Raw genomic sequence first — 15,320 nt, forward strand, 5'->3', positions numbered from 1 at the left:
GATCTGGGGGAACATTTGTTCACCAGAGTACCCCAAGGGATGACGAGGTCGAACAGTCATAAACTACTGCAAGACCGTTTCAGGCTGGACATAAGGAAGAATTTCTTTACTGTCTGAGCCCCCAAGGTCTGGAACAGCCTGCCATTGGAGGTGGTTCAAGCACCTACATTGAACACCTTCAAGAGTAAATTGGATGCTTATCTTGCTGGGATTCTATAACCCTAGCTGACTTCCTGCCCTCAGGGTGGGGGCTGGACTCGATGATCTTCCGAAGTCCCTTCCAGCCCTAATGTCTATGGAATCTATACTTAGTACCTATCTAGCACTGGAGGACTCCAAAGCACAGTTCAGATGTTAACAACTAATTCCTTGCCTCACCCTCCTGACCCAGGAAGGTAACCATTTTACGTGGAAGGAAATGGAAAGGTGAAATTACTTGACCCATGTCAGAAGGGGAACCAGTCAAAAATGGTTTTAATCTGAGATCGCCCTCTTCCTGGTCCCGTTGTACTCCGGCCTCTCTGCATCTTTGAGATTATTACAGCTGTATGTAGTATTGCAAAGGAGGAGTTGAGAATCAGCACTAAAATCTCACTTGAACTTGGAAACTTCATCAAGGCATCCAACTGATTTAACTGTTTTTATTACAACCACTTCATCCAGTGCTCCCAGGCACTAGGTAAGATAGTGTGCCAGGTCTGGTACAAGAGAGAGAGAATTGAGAGCTATTCCCCCAAGCAGGTGGGTGGAAGAGGTATTAAAACCTGAATTTATGCACTCAGATGAGAGAGGGGGACAGAAATGCAGTTAGGCCTGCCACCACAGCAAGGGCCTTCATTTCTTCTTTCATTGGTCTGGTCAGCAAGAGGCTACTGTGCTGAGAGCCGGCTTGTTTCTCAGGTGCTTCCTTAACTGACTGATATCTCAGATCCCCATACCAAATGACTCCAGGTATAAAAGAGTGGTCAGCTAAACCTCTCTCCATATCCTAGGGCCTTTTAAAATCTCTTGGGCAGAGCTAGGATAGTAAAAACTCAGTTCTCTTTTCATTAAAAAAAAGCAAAACAAACAACAACCCCCACCCCCAGCCAAGCTTCTCTTAGAAAAGTAAATGTTCCCTTCTGAATAAAACTATTCTCACAATCGCAGTGGAAATAATGTGCTGTTGTAGTTTACTGTATGTTAGTTTTTCTTCAGTAGTTTGTAATATGAAGCTAATTGCTGCACTGTTTCAATTTGCTTTTTGTTATAGTTTCTGTCTCCCTTAAATTTATGCTGTTTATTACAATATTGCTGACACTCCTCCCCTTTACTTTCAGAGTCTTTTCTGACTGATAACATATTTAGGACCATTTTTTTCCCTCTCCCAATGATCTGAATCTCCTCCTCTTTGCATTCACTCAGTGGTGTTAATTTGCAGTTTTCTGCTAGTGCATGCAGTTCCTTTTGTAACAGCTGCCTACCTGGTACCTGTTTGGAAAAAAATACTAAAAATAGAGACAAATGTCCTCCTCGCAAAGGATAAAAATTTGGATACCTCTAAAGAAAGGCTTCCAAATCCATGTTTAGGTAATTAAACATGCTTTGTGATTTTCAGAGGGGCCAAACTGTATGAAGTCAGTTAGGTTACTGGAGCTCAGCACTGCTGACCACTACATCACTTTGGGGTGCCTAAATCTGAATTTTACTGTCAGGCCAGGCCTCTGTTATCTAGTACCACGTAAACCAGTACAGCCTGTTCCATGGCCAGGTTGTTGGCGACTAAACCGGCATCCCCACCTGGGCTTGCCTGGGTGAGGAGGGTAGATGGACATCCAGCAGGACTAAAAGCAAGACCTGTCAAAGAGGGAATGAGTTCCCTATGAGCCAAAGGCCATCCATACCTGGAGAGGAGATGGGTGCTCTGCCTGAAAAATCACCAGGTTGTTCTGCTCAAAGAATCACCAATGATACAAAGCAACTCAACTCACCTCATCAGAATAGAGCTGGGTTGCTGTGGCATCTAAGGTGCCCCAAAGGTCACAGTGGCTTTGGGACTGACTTGACTTGAAATCTGAATTTAGTGAGTGTCTTTTTAACATTTTGCTCTGAAGTGAAGTCATTGTTTCTAAATGAAGGATTCTGTATCTCACCAGTGACTAATATTTGCAATTCACAGTCTAATAATATTTTAAGAAATAAGGATTAGATTTTGAAAGTCACTTTGAAGTCAGCCAGAAAAATATTGCTGCAGCTTTTGTGGTTGAGCAGTTCCTGAGCAAACTTTTGCTCTTGGGCTGATGTTACTTCCTTGGACTGATGTCTGTAAGGGGTGCATGAAGCAGCTTTTGAACTAGAGTGCTTTTTATTTGTGGGTCACTAATGATGACACTTTCAAAAGGCAACTCTTTTCTCATGCCTGAAACAATAAGAGACCAAGGATTGTGGCATGAGTAAGAGGAGGAATGGCAGAAAGAAAAGACATAAGACTCAATCCAAGAGGTGCCATTAGAAGGAAAATTATATTAGCTTCTATTCATTTAAATTACAATGAGAGGAAGGGTTTAAGTACCATATTTCATCAAATATAAGATTGCCGTGAATATAAGATGTTCCCCCAATAAATAGATTATATATATGGAAAAAGTATACATTTGTTATAATTTTCCAGGTATAGAATCTTAAGTATTGGAGAGCTGTCTTGTGTGGCTGGGGGGGAAGGGTGTCAGGTGGGCCCCTTGCCCTCTGCCTTACCCACTTCTACCCCCTGCAGCCTTCCTACCCCCCGTGCCATTTGCCTTCCCCACACACCCTGCTCCCCACAGCTTCTTCCCCTCCAACTTGCTCTCCCTTACTCTCTACCTCTTCCCCTTCTTCCCCTACCTGCCTTACTGTCAGATGCTGCTCAGGCTACTGCATCCTGGAGCACAGCCCTTGCCTAACCATGCAGCAGTGTCAGTGTGGCTGATTGACCTGCAGAGGGCAAGTGGGGGGAGTTGCTGTGGGAGGCTGCTGTGGGTCTGACTTTGTCCCTGACCTGGGCTCAGGACCAGAGTTGGAGCTACAGCAGCTGCCTGCTCCCCCTTCCAGTTTGTATGCGCATATGGGATGAAGGGCTTTTTTCCCACATGCTGATGGGGAAGATTATAGTAAGTAAAGGTTGTAGTTATAACTGAGTGTAGAAGTTGATGCATTTAGTGTTTTTTTTCTCCCTTTTCTTTCAGTTTTTCTCTTTCAAAATTGCACACACTCACCAAGAATGAATAATGTCACAATCTTAGGGCTTGTCCTACAAACCTCTCTTCTCCCAGACTCCCAGATCAGTGACTGTTCTACTACAGTAAGCACTGAAGAGTTAGGTCCCTTTAAAAAAAAAATAGAGTTCCCAAAACTTCCTGGGAAATGGATTTTCTTGATGTGGTGACTGGGATCTCTTGCTTTTCAACTATCTCCTGGTCATTTGTGTAAGTAATTACAGACTGTTACTAGGTTGGCCAGCACTTTCCATTATAAGATGCCATTTTCAGTTGCTAATGATTTTTCAGGCTAAATGGATAAGTTTGGAAGTTTTCCACATCAGACATGTATGTGTACCAACATGCTGTTTTTGGTTTGGTACAAGAGATTTGGCAGGGGAATGGTTTCCAGACAACTGGAATTTGCACAAGCATCTGAAAAGGAGTGGGGGAATGATGCACAACCCTAAGAGTGGATGCTGGTATAAGAGGGTCAAGAGAAACAAACTGGGAAAAGGTGGAAGACTGTGATTGGCTGCAAAGGAGATTGGTCCCAAATGGAGACTTTGGAATTGGGAGCTGGAAGCAGAAGACTCATTTATAACCAGAAGGCTATAAATTAAATCATTAGAAGGCTATTGGATTATTTATCCTGACCTCGACCTCAGAGGAGAAAGGGAATAGCTGCGTGAGACATTGAAAGGGATGGGGGAAGAAGAGACAGAACATCTTATTCCCTCTGAATACCCTCCCCCTGAGATTTCTGATTCACCATTTCTCTGCTGCCAGCAAATATTCGTGAACCCAACTGATAATAGGAATGTATCACCCTTCTCTAGTTCTGGTCCACATACAAGATGATAACTTGTTGCTGCTATCAGTTACTCAGCTACCATGTGGAGGTCAATTGCAACCTGATGGCTTTCATGTGTTCTGTTTTTGGAGAGAAACATCCTGTTTGTTTGTTTTACAGAGTAGGAAATAACATGCATATGTGCACACATGGACCCATACAACACAACTTTAAAGCTAGGGACAGACATTCAAAAAGCCAGAGCCTGAATTGATTCAGTTTTTGCAGATTAGTCTAAGATGCATAGATTGAGCTAATTTGCAAGTGAATAGACATTCATTTTTGACTCCGGAAATGCAAGCACATGCCTGCAGTGGTTCAGGCCAGAAGCCGGGGAGCATTAGAGCAAGCCCTCAGCTGGAGGGAAACTAAGCTGAGGGAAATGGCATGGCCAGGCCCAAGTATGATTGGGGAGGAGTTTAAACCCCCCACCCTGGCCTGCTGCGGGGTAGGGGCAGGGGGAGGCAATAGACTGCCGCAGCTTAGTCTGGCCCAGCCAGGCCTGGCCCCGTGGCCCAGGGGTGTAGGCAGCAACTGGCCCACAGCAGTCTGCCCTGAGTGCCCAACACCACCGTGAGCAGGTGGTGGGTGACAGGTGCCTCACCTCCACCCACCATGATGGTCAGTGCCACCACAGGGAGACAGAGCCAGTCGCTGCCTGTGCCCCTGAGCCATGGGGCTGAATCAGGCTGTGGCTGTCCATTGCTTACCCCTGCTGCTGCCCATGTCCCTGGCCTGGAGCAGCCCGCCCCAAGCAGGCAGCGGGTGACAGGTGCTTCACCTCCACCTGTCGCAATGGTTCGTTCTGCTGCCACAGCTGGAGGGAGAGGGTGGGCTTGCTGAGCTGTGCTGCAGCTGCAGCCCATCTGCAAACCATGGCTCCCACAAGGGGGTGGAGGCAAAAGGCAGTGGGTGCTGGCCCCCATCCCCTGTGGCTGCCCCAGCCTGGGCAATGTTGCTGCAACTAGCTCCGCCTCCCTGCCCCCTCCCCATGATCAGCTGTCTGCTTCTCGGAGGGACTCAGCCCAGGCTTGGTGCCTGTGCCACTGCTGCCTGTAATGGGGGGATTAAATCATCCCTTCCCCTCAGGCTACTGGTGTCTGGCCACTGTGGTCCCGGGTGCACAAACAGAGCCTATTGGTGCCTGTACCACCCCCACTTGCAATGGGGGGATTAAAGCCCCACCCCCTTCAGGCTTCCGGGGTCTTGCCCCACCCCCGTTCCTGCCACTGGAGCAGTGAGGGGGGTGGGGAGCTGGGGATGCCTGGCAGGGCTGCTGCCCCCTGCCAGGCAGAACCAGTTGCACTCCAGAGCAGGGTTTTCCACCCCCACCCCTTTCTTAGCCAGCCGATGCCGTGATAGTGCTCTGGCTAAGGAGGAGAGGGTCGGAGTCAACCCTGCATGGCTGGAACAGACAGCCCAGCCCAGCCCAGCAGAGCATGCTGGGATGTTGGAAGACTCTGATTTAACTTAAAGCAGGAAGGGGTCTGGGACCCAGGTTCCATAAACTGGTTTGACCTCAATCGGTTTAAGTCTACATTTGACCAGGATTATCTCAAACCAGTTTCAGCCATTTTGAAACTGGTTTAGGTGCACTGAACTTATGTTCTGTTACAGGTTTAAACCAGTTTCTGATCACTTGAGCCGGTTTATGTGCACCTTCTATTCCTAGCCGAAAAGAACATTATAAAGGTTGCAAAGTTAAACTTTCTGAGTTCAGGAGATGTCAGAATTTTGGTTATCTGTGCATCTTGATTCTCCCCTCTTGTGTTCATGCATTATTTAGTTGTCTTTAATTTCATGCTCATATACTGTTGTTCCACAGGACTCCTGCCTCGTTCTTTGTACAGAATGAATAGAGTTCACTAAATGAGCAGCTAGGGGTTTTTTTGTCTTTGTTCAATGCATGCTCTTTAGTCCCATTAACTGTACAGTATTTGCACTGTTTGAACACAGACATATTAACTCCCTCACAAGTTTTCCAGCAGCGCTAAAGCATTGGAGTACTTCACGAATATTGAATAATTCATTTTTGTACTTGTGTAAAGTGAAGGGATGTCAGTGGCTCCATTTTACATATGAGTAAATAAGGTGTGACAAGAGTAAGGCCAATAATGTCTCACCAACATTGGGCACTCAGTTTGAGATGCTTGTTTCTTGATCTTAGCATTTTTTGTATGCAGTACTTTTTATGTTCAAGTCATAGCTCACTGATTTTAGTTGCAGCTCTGAGTTCTCATCAGTTCCACAGATCAGAGCCTGGGGTCTCAAATCAGGCATCCCAAAAATGAGGAACATTCAATTAGTGACCACTCGTGGAGAATTGGTTCAGTTAGTTGGACTGTGACGCCCAGAATACTACCCGAACTCTGAAGGCTCATAACTTCTGATTACTTCAATTTACAACCTTAATGTACGTTTATATGCACAAAATATGTTATTTATATGTACATAATTCCTTCTCCTATAAATTGATCTTGCAGCTCTCTGATGTCTTATTTCACTGTCTTATTGCAGAAGGTGTTTACATGAAAATCCTTAGGAAGGAAAAATTAATTACTTTGAAGGAACAAGAGATTTAGACTGCACATACAGAAATCTTGAAAAACAAATACTATGATTTTCCATGTGTAGTTATAATACTTTCTTGTGCAAATGAGCAGTTAGATACCTGATTGGCCACAACTTGCAAATGTAACAACTATGTACATTTAGTAATAATGTATGTGTAATTTCATTTTTTCTAATTGTGAGCATATAGCTCTAAAAATCTGGTTTCAGAAGTATGTAGAAGGAACATATTTACCACTCATGCTACCCCATAGAAGTCACTGGAATTAAGCCTGAGATGAGTGTCAACCATACTGTTAAGCTATCTTGCTGCCATTGAGAAAAACCTATTTGAACAGTGTAACCAGGAAGATTTAGACACAGATCGGCAGCTGAAGTGAGAGGTCAGACAAATGCTACCATATATCTGTTCTTACGTGTATTTTTGGCTATGGAATAATTTTTTGCCTACTTGAAGTAAAAGATACAGTACCTATCTGAGGAGAATAGGCAAAATGAAATTCAGTGGACCTGGAGATCTCTAGCTATCATTTAACTTGATGTTTGATGGACTTAAAGGAATAGTAACACACAAGACAATACACTAAAACCAAAAAATAGGTCACTGCATGGATCATGAAGTTTTTAGAAGAGTGGAACAAGGGCCAGCACGCCTCTGGAGACTTCTGTACCTCCTTGTGATTCAGCAGTTTATTTAGTCTGGTTTTCAGAATAAAAATGTTTTCTCACAGTTGGAGGGTGGCTTTCTTTTTATTTTACAAAAAGTTTTTAAAAAATGACAGTTATGCCCTGTATTACTACTGTGAAAATATTCCCATAACAGCATGGAACGTATTCATTCTACTAGGGCTCATACATAACCACGCTGAAGGTAAGCTGGAGCCACTCACTTGGACATCTACATTTTTCCAGGACCAGTAGCTCCTTGGAAGTCATTAAATATGCCAAACCCTACCCAAGCAGAGATGCTCAGTTTTATGTCTATGCAACATTTAACCTTGAGCAGAGAGATGCATTTAAAAATTAAAGAAATTCGGTGACGAAATAAATGGGTCCAGGATGAAAAATGGCTGCTGTGTTATCACCATAACATACCTGGAACTCTAGTGTAAGCTAAATTACATTCTTTCTACTGCAAAAAGCTTATTATGCTATACAACCTAGATCAGGAATGGGCAATTATTTCAGCTGGAGGGCCCCTTAATGAGTTTTGGTGAGTTGTTGAAAGCCACACATGCACAATCTCTCAGAAGATACGATTTTAACAAATTATAGGTTAAAAAAAAAAAAATCATACTGAAAATCAAACAACTGCTACAACACATTTTAATTTTCTTTAAAAATATAACTTTGTCCCGGTTTTTTTTTTTTTTTTGAGTAGTGTATATAGAGGCAATTGGATAATAGCTTAAAATAAAGCCTTACTCTTGTATATTGTGGGAGGGGTTATGGGGGGGCAGGTGGTGTGTGTGGAGGGTGGAAGGGGTGGGGGAGGGAGCTGCCCACACACCTAGTCGCAGGAGCCAGCCAGCAGTGAGGGCAGAGAGATTGGGAGGGGAAGGCGGGGCAGGGGAGAGCTCACTCAGGTAGTACAGGTGCTGTTGCCCCCCTCCTCCCATCTGACCCGTGGCTGCCCCTATGGTGCTTCCCATTGGGCCTGAGCCCTGCTCCATGTCTGCCTGGGGCACCTCAATCCACACGTGCCAGGCAGGACCATCCTAGCCAGTACCCGCAGCTTCCTGGTTGGGTGCTGTTGCAGCTTCCTGAGTAGTATTCAGCCTTTCCTCCTCCTGCCCCCATTGCACCAGTCCAGGCAACAGGTAATGTGGGGAAGACATACAGGGGGGAAGCTGCAGCTGGGCAGTTCCTGCTCCAGCGTATGGGGCTTCAGCTCCAACTCCCAATCACTTACCACCCACTCTGCTGCCTGCAGGTGGCTGTTCATTTTACCAGTAGGCAGAGTGCATGGAAGGCAGCCTGGAGCTGGAGTCCTACAAACTGGGCCAGGAGCTGCCCAGATGTAGCTTTGCATCCCTCATCCCTCCCTCCTCTGCCCACCCAGCCTGGCTGGGCATCTGCTTCCTGGCATGTCCCCCCACGGCTTCACAACATCACCTGCTGCCCAAAGCAGAGCAGCAGGAGCAGGAGGAGAAGCTGCTAGAGACGGAGGGAGCTGAGAAGTATCTGAGCAGTAGCAGCAGCAGCAGCAGCCCCACCAGGAAACTGTGCTTGTGGCTGAGGCCAGGGCAGTGCTGTCTAGTGGGTGCAGGGTGGGTGAGGGCGGGATTGGGTGGGGCTTTTCCCCATGTGGAGTACCATGGGGGCAGCCATGGGCCAGATGCAATCAATTGGTGGGCTAGATCAGTCATTTGCCAAGCCATATTTTGCCTCTGATTATTTCGATTTTCATATGTGCTAAGTTCGGTTGAGGGCGACACAAGGTATACAGTTGGGGTTCTGCTTCTAAGGCCAGTTCTGTATCAGTTTAGGTAGATCACAATGTACTTAAAATTTCATTACTCTAATGATATTTAAAGGAAACTGTATCTTGCATTTCTCTCCCTTCATGTTTATTTTGGCTGTTTGTTAATTCTGTTGTGCTTTGTTTTTAATATCAGTGGAGAAAACTCATCTGTTTTACACTATGGACATGCTGGAGCTCCAAATGATAAGACTATTGAAGATGGTGATTTGTGGTAAGTAAAGCATCGGGTTTATTTTAGCAGCAAAGAAATGATAAGGATCACCTACAGCATTGTATACATCTTTAGTTTGAGTAGTAAAGAGATGGCCGTATGAGGGTTAAGGCTCACATTTTTGGACTATAGCTGTGGGAGGTCAAACATGAACTGTTTTTGCTTATGTGCAGTGCCCTTTATTTCTCCAGAAGTTCTGGGATCTGGCATGAGGGGGAGGAAGCATGGGGGAGATCCAGTATTCAGACACCTTGTTGGATCTGGAGGTTAGTTTAGGCTTAGAGCTGTAGTTCATTGTGGTGAATTTAAGCATTAAATCATACTGAAACATACACTAGATTTCTGAAATTGCTGCTGTGCATCCAGTCGTACCAGTCTGAATTTTATTTCGAGTTATGTTTGTGCAAATTCTTTAGGAGGCCAAAGTCACCCGTGGTGTAAATCCATTCTCACTTCAGTGATTCAAGGAGTCTGTGTAAAAACCTTTCTAAAAATGTCTTCTCAGACTATGCTCATTGCCATGTTGAAATCACTTGTAGAATTTCACAGCTCCCCAAATGTATCCAGTTTTCACATACATTAATGCAGTGGTTCTCAAACCTTTTAGACTCCAGGCAGCACTCAGAATACCATCTCTTTGATTTCACTCAGGTTTTTTGACTAGAGAAACATAATAAAGCAGTTCTCCTGTTGCAAAGAAACTCAGAAGGACCACAGCAGGGCAGAATTCAACACTGTGAATTCCTATGTGAAATTTCTGGGTTTATCTTGCGTGGCATGTTTGCACAACTAATAGTGTTCTAACATTGTTTTAATGGCAATTCTGTAGATACACAGTGCAAATAAAATCACCTAGTAAATGATGCAAATCAGAAAGTGCAATTTTATAAAATACAAAAGATGTGTGTACATGATTTTAACAAAGATATCTTTTACACTGTACATAACTAGGACAAGGGATTACATTCTCAAGGAGAAGTTTACCTATAATTAGTTCTGGGTGAGTTAGAGATGAGCCTTACATGGGGAACATCTATTAGATAGCTCCCTATAGCTTATGCAAAAGTTGTGCAGGTGTATAGTTTTGCAGTTGTTTGCAGAGGTGTTAAGGAAGACAAATTAATATTACCCAAAATAAGCTACAAATTTATTATAGAAGAGACTTGAGTCCCAAATGAAAAATATACCTCTTTGGCTAATATTGTGGGCACTTCTGCAGATGCAGCAGAATGAACAAGGTAGGTAATTTCTTCATGAGCAGGATATAAAAATTTAAACATGCATTAGACAAAAAATGATATTGTGTATTGTCCTTGTCTGGTATGAAAGCCATTTAATACTATTCATAAAATGTATTGCTGTTCCATAGTTCTGGTTTGTCATCATCTCATATTAGAGGGTATGGCATAATACAAGAAGTTTATCATGTCTTAGGGGCTAATAGGATTAAGGAAGATATATGAGTATGATATTGCAGTAGCTAACCCATTATATCAGTGTTTTCCAAATGGCCGTGTACAGCCCTTACAATATCATAGAAAAGCTACTGAAGAATTCCTAAATGTTTTATCACATCCTACATTTATAGTTCAGCTAAAAGTGTTTTTAAAAGAGCAGGGCAAATATTATTGAGATTTCTAAGTCAGAGCCTCCTGGTTTATGACCCTTGCACATCTTCTATGGATGCTTAGTGAACTTCTAAAATACCTTCCTAAAGGCTGGTCTGAAATCCATTGAAACCCAGAGAGAGATTTTTCATTCTCTTCAGTGGACCTGAGATTCAGTTGAATTCGCTGGATCTTCCAAAGTTAAGTGATTTACAGACCCCAAACCCATCAATTTAATATAATTCCAAAAGACCTGTCCCTTTGGAAAATATGACCCCACACTATAGTTACCACAGTTAGTGATCTGTTGGAGCAGTCTCAGCAAAGAGGCAAAGATTGGTCTGCAGTTTGAATTACCTTCTGAGAGTGAATGCTGCTTCACTAAGAAGTAAATTTGTTCAAGTTTCAGTTGGGTCTAGCTAATACATGTTAGCTAATCCTCACTGAAACTCCCTTTTCCTTAGGCTGGCTGCAGTGTAACATTGTAAACTCAGTGTTAACTGGTTGTGTTCTCACCTAAGGAGAAGACTGGGCAGTTACTCATGCACCTAACCAAAGTGTTATCCTGCATCTTCATTAAGAAGAGTTTCCAGTTTAGGCCTCCGTAGCTCATACATGTTAGCTAAATCCAACCTTAATCATGTTTCATAGTCAAGATGTAAATGAGGTTTGAGTAATGGGCAGGTCAGTAATTCTCATAGAGATCTTCCCTGATGCTACTTATATTTCTTTTGTGACTAGAGGGTTGTCAGTCTGTAGTGCCCTGTATAATCTGTTGCTTTGATGTGGAAGATCCTCACTAACAGGAGGCTATCAGAGATGGTTTAACAGAGCTCTACAAAAACCATTTTTTAAACACGTGCATGCATCCCAAGTGCCATTGGGTGGTTTTGTAGGAAGCACTTTAAAAACTCTTAAGCTATCCTACTTCATCACAGTACATCTTATTATAGCCACAGGGAGCCTTGCTGTGTGCTGTTGCAAATTTGTAAGTTTTCATTTTGGAATAATTATTTCCTTAGGAGTTGAAGAACACTGAGCAATACTTTTACCAATAGTTCTGCTTCAATCATGGGCCGTTTTTGTAGAGTGGCAAATAGAAAATGGTGCATACTGCAAGCCTGAAAATCCTCAAACATACACAGAGTGTAACGTTTTTACTCTAATATTGCTTTAAATTGTATTGACAGACTCCCATAGAATTTGTTATTGGCTACCGGGAGCCCCCTGTTGGAAAAGTTTGGGAAGCCCTACAAAATAACACTTGAGCTTAGGGGGAAAATAGGGCTTCTTCCTTTGTTAGTTGGAGAGAAGTAAGAATGCCAGTGTATGGGTACTGGTGTATAGCTTGTTAAATTAACCTTACAAGATCTGAAGTATGCTTTGGAAAGAAAAGCAAGATTTGCATGAAATATTCTTCAGTAGACTTTTCCTTTTAAAAATCATTTAATTACTGTAGTTGTCTGTAAGTTACAAAAATGAGCTGTTCAATCTTATTACATAGTAAACAATACTAAAGTAAACAGTGAAGCATCTGAATCCTGAAAAACCTGATTTGGACGACCCGTTCTTTTGGTTCTACATAACAACTAAACACATGCTTTCTTTCTTTAATGCAGTTCATGATTAATGCTTTTTACATATATTCAGATGCACCATAAGGAAATGCAAGTGAAGTTTTGCTGTGACTTTTCTAGAGGGAAATCAGAACAGTAACAGGTTTGCATAAAGCATATGAAGTCATACATACAATCAATGTATTGTATTTTTTTAGAGACATCTATATACTTTATAGATTGATACATTCATTTATAAACCAGTACATTACATTAGCTGTAAATATCACTATTAAGGCAAACCAGCATTCCATATACATGTTCATATATTTTAAATTAACATCCACATGGTGAACAAGTGAATCAATATGGCCTACCAGAAATAGCTATTTTCATAAAGCAAGCATATATTATTCATAGAGTCACAAAGGTCATGCAAGCAAACCATAGGCTGACTTCACACACAAATCACTATCATAGTTGCAGTACTTTTTCATTTAAAATTTACTTTAAAATATATATTTATACCCAAAATGTTATCAAATCAATATATTACAAATGCAATCCACTGTGATAACACAAAGACAAGTTAAGCTACAAAACCTGATTTTCTTGAGTTATCTTCAACCCACAGTAGCATGAATAGAAATTGAGTTGAGGGCTAAAATTTGTTACATTATGCCAGGATATTGCAGCATTTACTTTGTCATAAAATACCTGCTATTCTTGTAGGTAGGCTGTGGTAATGATTTTGAAAGTAAAAAAGGGAAGGCATGAGCAAGGAGGATTGAGAGAGATTATTGTACAAAAAGGACTTGCAGCTGGCTTGGAGCTAGGCAAAAGCTCTTCTTCAATTCTGTAAATTTCACAATTTTTTCCTGCTTTATTCCAGATGAACCCAAGACCTTCTGAAGTTTTTTGCAAAAAACAAGCCCACCTAAGAATAGCCTGTAACCCAGATGGGCAGGGTGCTCACCTTAGATATAGGAGACCCATGTTCAAATTTAGTATTCACACCAGTGACTAGAACTTCCCATATTCAGTGGAAAGAGCCAATAGCAAGGGAGTCAGGATATTCTAGAGTGAGTTTCTCTCTTCCCTTGGTTCTCCCCCATCCCTCCCCACACATGCACACACTTTGTATGAATAGATAAATTTAATATTTATTGGACCAGGGAAGGAGGGAAAGAAAGAGACTGACTCTGTGAAACAGTAATTGGGATACTCCCCAAGGACATGGGAAACTCTGGTTCAAGACCCTTCTCAAGTGAATCTCCTTCTCTCCTCTTCCTTTCTCCTCTCACTCTGGTTTTGATGAGAAATTCAACCCTGGAGCAGAGAAACCTTTTTCACTAAATGTTCCTGTGAAACGTTTCCATTTTCACAAGCTAGCGTTTTCCATCAAATAATCCCAAATTGCTTAATGTTGATCCTCCTGTGCATATTTTTTTTCTTGTCTTACTAATGTTGTAGCCTGGGACACTGGGCAGTTTTGGGGAAAGGAAGCAACTGGCAAAAAAGGCTATGATGCAAGAGGGAGGGGAAAAATAGAAAGTTTAGAGTGAAGGAAGAGGAAACTTTCAGAAGTCAGTGGCACCTGATATGGTGAGGATGAGATCCATTGGGCCCCAAATGTTCTGCTTATTACTTGGAGCCTAGTATACTGAGACCCGATGGCTAGGGACAGAAGTTACACATAAACTGGTTTAAGTGATCAGAAACTGGTTTAAACCTGTAACAGAACTTAAATTCAGTGCACGTAAACCTATTTCAAAGTGGCCGAAACCAGTGTGAGATAAACCTGGTTGAATCAGACTTAACTGTTTGAACTCAAACTTGTTTATGCAACTTATGTCTCAGACCCCTTCCTGGTTTAAGTTAAACCAGAGTCCCCCAGCATCCCAGCATGCTCTCTGGGCTAGGCTGTGCTCTCTGTTCCAGTGGAGCAGGGCTGACCATGCCCCTCTGCTCTCTAGCTGGGGCAGGGACAGTCAGGGCAGAGGCCTGGCCAGAGGCTGGCCCCAGGATGGATCAGGGAAGAAGTTTATTGCTATCCCCTGCCCTCCACCCCCTCCCCACCACATTTCACCAGCACAGACCTGCATGTCTCCAGCGGTGGGGATATGTTAGTGGCTGGCCAGGTAGCTTGGAGTGAACTGGCCAGGGAGGGGGTATAATTCCCGGGCTGGGGTCTGCCTGGTGCTCCCTGTTTGCTGCTGCAGTGGTAGGGCATGGCCAGAGGCCAACCAGCATGGTCCCTGAGGCAGAGAGGGCAGGGAAGGAGGTTATCCTCCCTTCTAGCCCCACTGCCCCCAGGGGACCGCAGTGGGATCCATCTGCCACAGCTGCCATTCACTCCCTGCATGGGGCAAGCGGTGGGATAAGCCCCCCCATGTCCCCTACTCCAGACACTGGAGGGAGGGTGGAATAACCCCCCTCCCTGCCCCCTTGCCTAAGGGGCCATGCTGGCTGGCCTCTGGCTGGGCCCCAACCCTTAGGCGGGGGTCAGGGAAGGGTGTTATTCCCCCTTCTGCCCCCAGGGGACCACAGCAGGATCTGCTAGCCACAACCACCATCACTTGCTCCCTGCAGGGAGGGAGCGGCAGAATAAGCCCCTTCCTGCCCTCTACACCAGACACTGGAGAGAAGGGGGAGTAACCCCCCTCCCTGCCCCCTCACCTAAGGGGCCATGTCGGCCAGCCTCTGGCTGGGCCCCTGACCCTGCCACTGGGCCCTGGTGAGGCAGCAGCCCCTGTTCTGGTGTCTGGGGAGTGCAAGCCTCTTCCTGGCGGAGGGCCCATGAGCAGGGGTCAGAGCTGCTG

General features: G+C 43.9%; 1 protein-coding gene across 3 annotated transcripts in view; it reads left to right on the forward strand.

Moving 5' to 3' along the window:
* The window catches only part of PEPD (peptidase D), a 284,355-nt gene that overhangs the window by 188,650 nt on the left and 80,385 nt on the right, over nt 1–15,320 (forward strand). For all 3 annotated transcript variants that reach the window (XM_019505586.1, XM_019505588.1, XM_019505587.1), the window contains one exon: nt 9,258–9,335. In XM_019505586.1, coding sequence (XP_019361131.1) covers nt 9,258–9,335 — 78 coding nt within the window. The remainder of the gene's footprint in view (nt 1–9,257; nt 9,336–15,320) is intronic.

The sequence above is a fragment of the Gavialis gangeticus genome, unplaced genomic scaffold, assembly GCF_001723915.1.
Source record: "Gavialis gangeticus isolate Ggan-Ray unplaced genomic scaffold, GavGan_comp1, whole genome shotgun sequence".
Taxonomy (NCBI): domain Eukaryota; kingdom Metazoa; phylum Chordata; order Crocodylia; family Gavialidae; genus Gavialis; species Gavialis gangeticus.